The sequence below is a fragment of the Ranitomeya imitator genome, chromosome 2 (assembly GCF_032444005.1).
Source record: "Ranitomeya imitator isolate aRanImi1 chromosome 2, aRanImi1.pri, whole genome shotgun sequence".
Classification (NCBI taxonomy): domain Eukaryota; kingdom Metazoa; phylum Chordata; class Amphibia; order Anura; family Dendrobatidae; genus Ranitomeya; species Ranitomeya imitator.
Window position 1 is genome coordinate 187,447,686 of NC_091283.1, and position 4,732 is coordinate 187,452,417.

The 4,732-nt window shown below is 41.2% G+C and overlaps 1 protein-coding gene across 1 annotated transcript; it reads left to right on the forward strand.

Moving 5' to 3' along the window:
• The first annotated feature begins 445 nt into the window (after positions 1 to 445).
• On the forward strand, positions 446 to 3,191 carry TREX2 (three prime repair exonuclease 2). The gene is made up of 2 exons (XM_069748317.1): positions 446 to 626; positions 2,359 to 3,191. The coding sequence occupies exon 2, from the start codon at positions 2,383 to 2,385 to the stop codon at positions 3,040 to 3,042; it is 660 nt and encodes a 219-aa protein (XP_069604418.1). The 5' UTR covers positions 446 to 626; positions 2,359 to 2,382; the 3' UTR covers positions 3,043 to 3,191.
• Positions 3,192 to 4,732: the final 1,541 nt, after the last annotated feature.

Genomic DNA, 4,732 nt, shown 5'->3' on the forward strand with positions numbered 1-4,732 from the left:
TATTGGTTCATTTACTGTAAACCATGTTCTTCCCCATTAAAATAAATAAGCCTGCAATACCAGACACAACCAATACACAAGGGTGGCGCTGTTCCTGGAAGTAAGCAGACATGCCTTTTCTCATACAAGCACGTCAGCGAGGCTTCTCCATTGATCTGTGGGTGTACAGTATTTGTGTAGACGGCACATTCTGATCTCAGGACCTGAGGATTATAAAGAGATGAGCAGCACCACATGTTCTGCTCTTCTCTCTTTATGCAATCTGTTGCAGATCACTTGTGGAGAAGCGTTCTAATGATTGACATACATAACTTTTTGGTAAAAAAGAGGTTTTTCAGCAGCTGCGGTTTGTGACTAGGAGCCGCCCATCTGTTTGCATTATTCTTCCTCTCGGTGATAGCTTCTCTGAGCGAAAATGAAACTGCACAAGAAGCCGACAGCCTCCATTGTGACTGGTTCCTCGTCACAGTGACACATGCTAGAGGGTGTGTGTGCACAGAGCTCCATGGATGACACCCAGTCCTACAGTCCCTGGGAGGGGACCACACACTACTTAAATCTGTCCGAACTTGTCCTTGCAAGCACAACAAGAGTATCAGCGAAACTGGGACTGTCCGCGAGATCAGGTAAGATGCCGAATATACCCGGTAGTAACGCGACAGCTAGTCGTACACTTGTGAATTATCGGCAGCTAGATAAGTTTGGAGCAACTTTTAAAAATAGCGGACAATCGCATACATGGACATTCCCTAATGAAACAGCTGTAGCGGACTATCACATACAGTGGGGAAAATAAGTATTTGATACACTCCTGATTTTGCAAGTTTTCCCACCTACAAAGAATGGAGAGGTCTGTAATTTTTATCATAGGTACACTTCACCTGTGACAGACAATCTAACAAATACTAATCAGAAAATCACATTGTATGACTATCAAATGCAAATTAATGAAGTATTTGATACAATAGAAAAACAGAACTTTAATATTTGTATAGAAACCTTTTGTTTGCAGTTACAAAAGACAGACGAGCATTATGCCATAACTATCTGATAGGTGCATGTCTTATATCTGGGACCTTCATTCATGCTGGATACAAACCACCATATTTCATGGACCGCAGAAGGACCGCAGGTCTCCCCAACCCAAACTCACCACTGCATTTGTGCGTATAAAGCTGTAAGCTGGGGGTTATCCCAGTCATTGTGATTATACAGACCATTAAAGAGGATATCCGGGACTTCAGTAAAAAAGACATGTAGTTGCTAACAGAGGCAACTACCTGCCTGTTGTATGCGGCTCCTGCCAGAGATTCAGCTGTTCCCTGTCAACAGAACAACAGTTTCTCTTGCTATTGACGTTACTTATGTCATGCTGATTGACAGCCGATTTCCCCCAATTAGGCAGCGGAGATCCGGCTTTCAATCAGCATGACACCAATAGTCCCGCCATGTCAACAGGAATAAAAACTGCTGCTCTGTTGACAGGGAGCAGCTGAATCTCTGGCAGGAGTGGTCAACAGGCAGGTAGTTGCCTCTATCAGCATCTACATACCTTTTTTTTCTAAAGTTTCAGATCTCCCCTTTAAATACAGCCATCTGACCCTCGGCTCCAATGGATAAAGTTTTGCAATAATTACATGCTAAGCCCAATAATTTAGTGATAAAGATGCTGACAAACTGATTATTTTTTATGGGATGTTCCACTTTAGGTATAAACATTATTCATCATTGTCTTTACACCTGGCGTAACAATGGTTTTAATAGTGACTTTTTTATTATTTGTGTGGTTTTTAACTTAATTAGTGCCTTATTTAAGCTATTACTTGATTATTTAAAAAAATGTCTGCATTATGACCTCGTTTTTTGGTAATCCAAGTTGATTCCAACCTAACTTGTTTTTGCAATGTTTCAAAATGTTACCACGTTTTTGCACAATTGTACTCCAGCGCTCTAGTGGAGTACAAGAGCTTAAATCTTTCGATATTATATTCACCAGCACCAGTTTGACGAATTTGGTTAAAAAAAAAGTTAGGATGTACCACAAGGAACAAAAAAAAGTAGATTTAAAAAAATGCTGATGGTGGCTGGATAACAGGGCTTTGTTGATTATTTTATACATAGTTTTATGGATTAATATTTTGCTTGTAGTCAGTCATAAATCCCTTCTCTACTTTTCCAGAAACTTTAGCTACATGCTATGAGGTGGTCACAGGAAGTTCCATCTGCTATACTGTAGACTGCCTCTTTACACTGCACTGACTTGTTTTGGCTCTGTTCATCAGGAAGTCAAGGTTTATTAGAAACTGGTCTAGTAACTAGTAATCTCAGTGGTGACATAAATGTATTATTTTTTTTCAGGATCTTCAATCACAGACCTCAGTTATGAGTGGAGAAGTGAAAACCTTTGTCTTCTTGGACCTGGAAGCTACGGGTCTAAATCAAGATCTACCTAAAATAACCGAGATCTGTCTGATTGCCGTCCATGTGTCCTCTCTGGAGAACTCCGTAACTGATGAGTCTGGAGAAGTTCAGCTCCCAAGGGTCATGGACAAGCTTTGTCTTTGTGTGGATCCAGGGAAACCCCTCACTGAAGGAGCCTCCACCATCACGGGACTCAGCAACAAAAACCTCAACGACAGCGAAAAGCAAAAGTTTGACACAAATCTCATCAAGTCAATCAACCAGTTTGTCGATCGCCAGGCTAAACCCGTCTGCCTGGTTGCCCATAATGGGTTTTTCTATGACTTTCCCCTTTTGAAGTCTGAGCTGCAGCAACAAAATGAAGACTTTCCCGGCACCATGTTGTGCCTGGATTCTCTCCAAGCTTTCCGAAAGCTTGATGATCCGACTGCCAAATATGTCAAGGGAAGACACACCTTGTCCGAAATATATAAACGAAGTTTTGGAAAGGAGCCAAATTATCCTCACTTTGCAGAGGGAGATGTGCTCACCCTAATCGCGGTCTTCATTTGCCAAGCAAGGCAACTACTTGACATGTCCAGTTATAAGACCTGGGAGCAGATAAGACCCATGTACACATAAATGATATGGTCAGACCAGAGATTGCTGGGGAAATTTTTGGATGGGCACCCCTCCACTTTGTTTCTACCAATTAAATAACTGCTTAAAAATGTATGCAATGTATTTAACAAGCATTATATTGTAAGTTAATAAACTATTGAAATTGCTAATTTGTTTTTAATTTTTATTTATTTTTTAATAAAATATCCTTATAATTTTGCCATATTATAAATACGAAACAACAGAGTGATGAAGTCCACAAAGACATAATTAAAAATGTCAATCGTAATTTTATTATGAACAAAATGTATCAACAAACATATACAAAGATGAGTCAAATGCCGCAAAAATGTGCTGTAAGCACCATGCAGGCTAAGGAAGGACAATAAGGCAAAGGCATGACGGAATATGAGCAGAGAGGGGGAAGCACTCCCACTGTATCTTTATATATCTGGCATAGTGCTGGTGCATATACGTTGTACAGGGTCCCACAGGTATCCTATAAGCATAAATACCCAGATGCCACTAATACCACAATGCAGGCTTACCCATCTTTAGGTGTCAGGAAGCGCACCCCCTCCTTCTCAAAGCCCCCGAACGCACGTTTCGCCAAATGGCTTTTTCAACAGGGTTCAGTATGCTTTGTCCCATGTTGCTTTATATAATAATGAAACCGGAAGTAGCGCCAGACATGCCGGCGCATGCGCAGAGGTACCCGGCGCGCGTCATCGCGTGTCCGAACATTCTCAGATGTGGGACCTTCAGGACCTCAGACGGGGGCAGAGAATTCAAAATACGGGAATATATCTCATGTAATACATCATTTGTCGTATATTACGCCACCTGCCCCTGTTCTTTGGTCTATGTCGGTCTCACGTCTAGGGAGCTCAAAGTTCGGACACGCGAACATGTAAGAGATATTTTAGCTGCCAGGGAGGCAGCTGATGTGTCGAGTCTCAAAACCCTACCGAGACATTTCCGACTCTTTCATGGCTCTGATCCTCGAGGCCTTAAAGTTAGAGGCATAGACAGGATACACGGAGGTATTAGAGGTGGTAATATGATCAAACTACTAGCACAACGTGAGTGTAAGTGGATCTTTACCCTCGATACTATGGCTCCGAAGGGCCTGAACGAGAAACTAAGCTTCGCCCCCTTTCTCTAACCGATCTGGCCCTATAGTGCTGTGAAACTGTGTTCTACCATTTTATTACCTTGCCTTGCCTGTGCCGCACAGAGATTATGGGGGACCTCTATCTTTTTCTCTCCCTGAATTGAGTATATCCGCCATTCTTTTTATTATATGTTGTTTTTAACTGTTTCATGTGTGTTCTTATTTTAGTGTCAGTATGTTCTCTTATCTGTCCACGGTCTTTGGATGCTACATGGCTACACTGATTCCCTTCACTACAGATGAAAATTACAAGATATTGAAGTCACCAATTTCGTCTTTATGCCTATTTTGGCCGAATATTTCAGCACATTATTCTTCTGCACTGCCACTTTATATGTTCACCATATTGATGTTTACTATTTTGAATGCAGTAGGGGTAGATTTTCTGACTCCTGTTTGTTATTTGCACTAATTATGATGTTCTTATTGTATTTTTTTATATGGCTCCACTGCCTTTAATGTATTAGCACTTCATATGAATGTGTAGCGATTTTATTCTTCTAAAAAATGGCCGCCACCGTGGTCTTCTTAAAGATG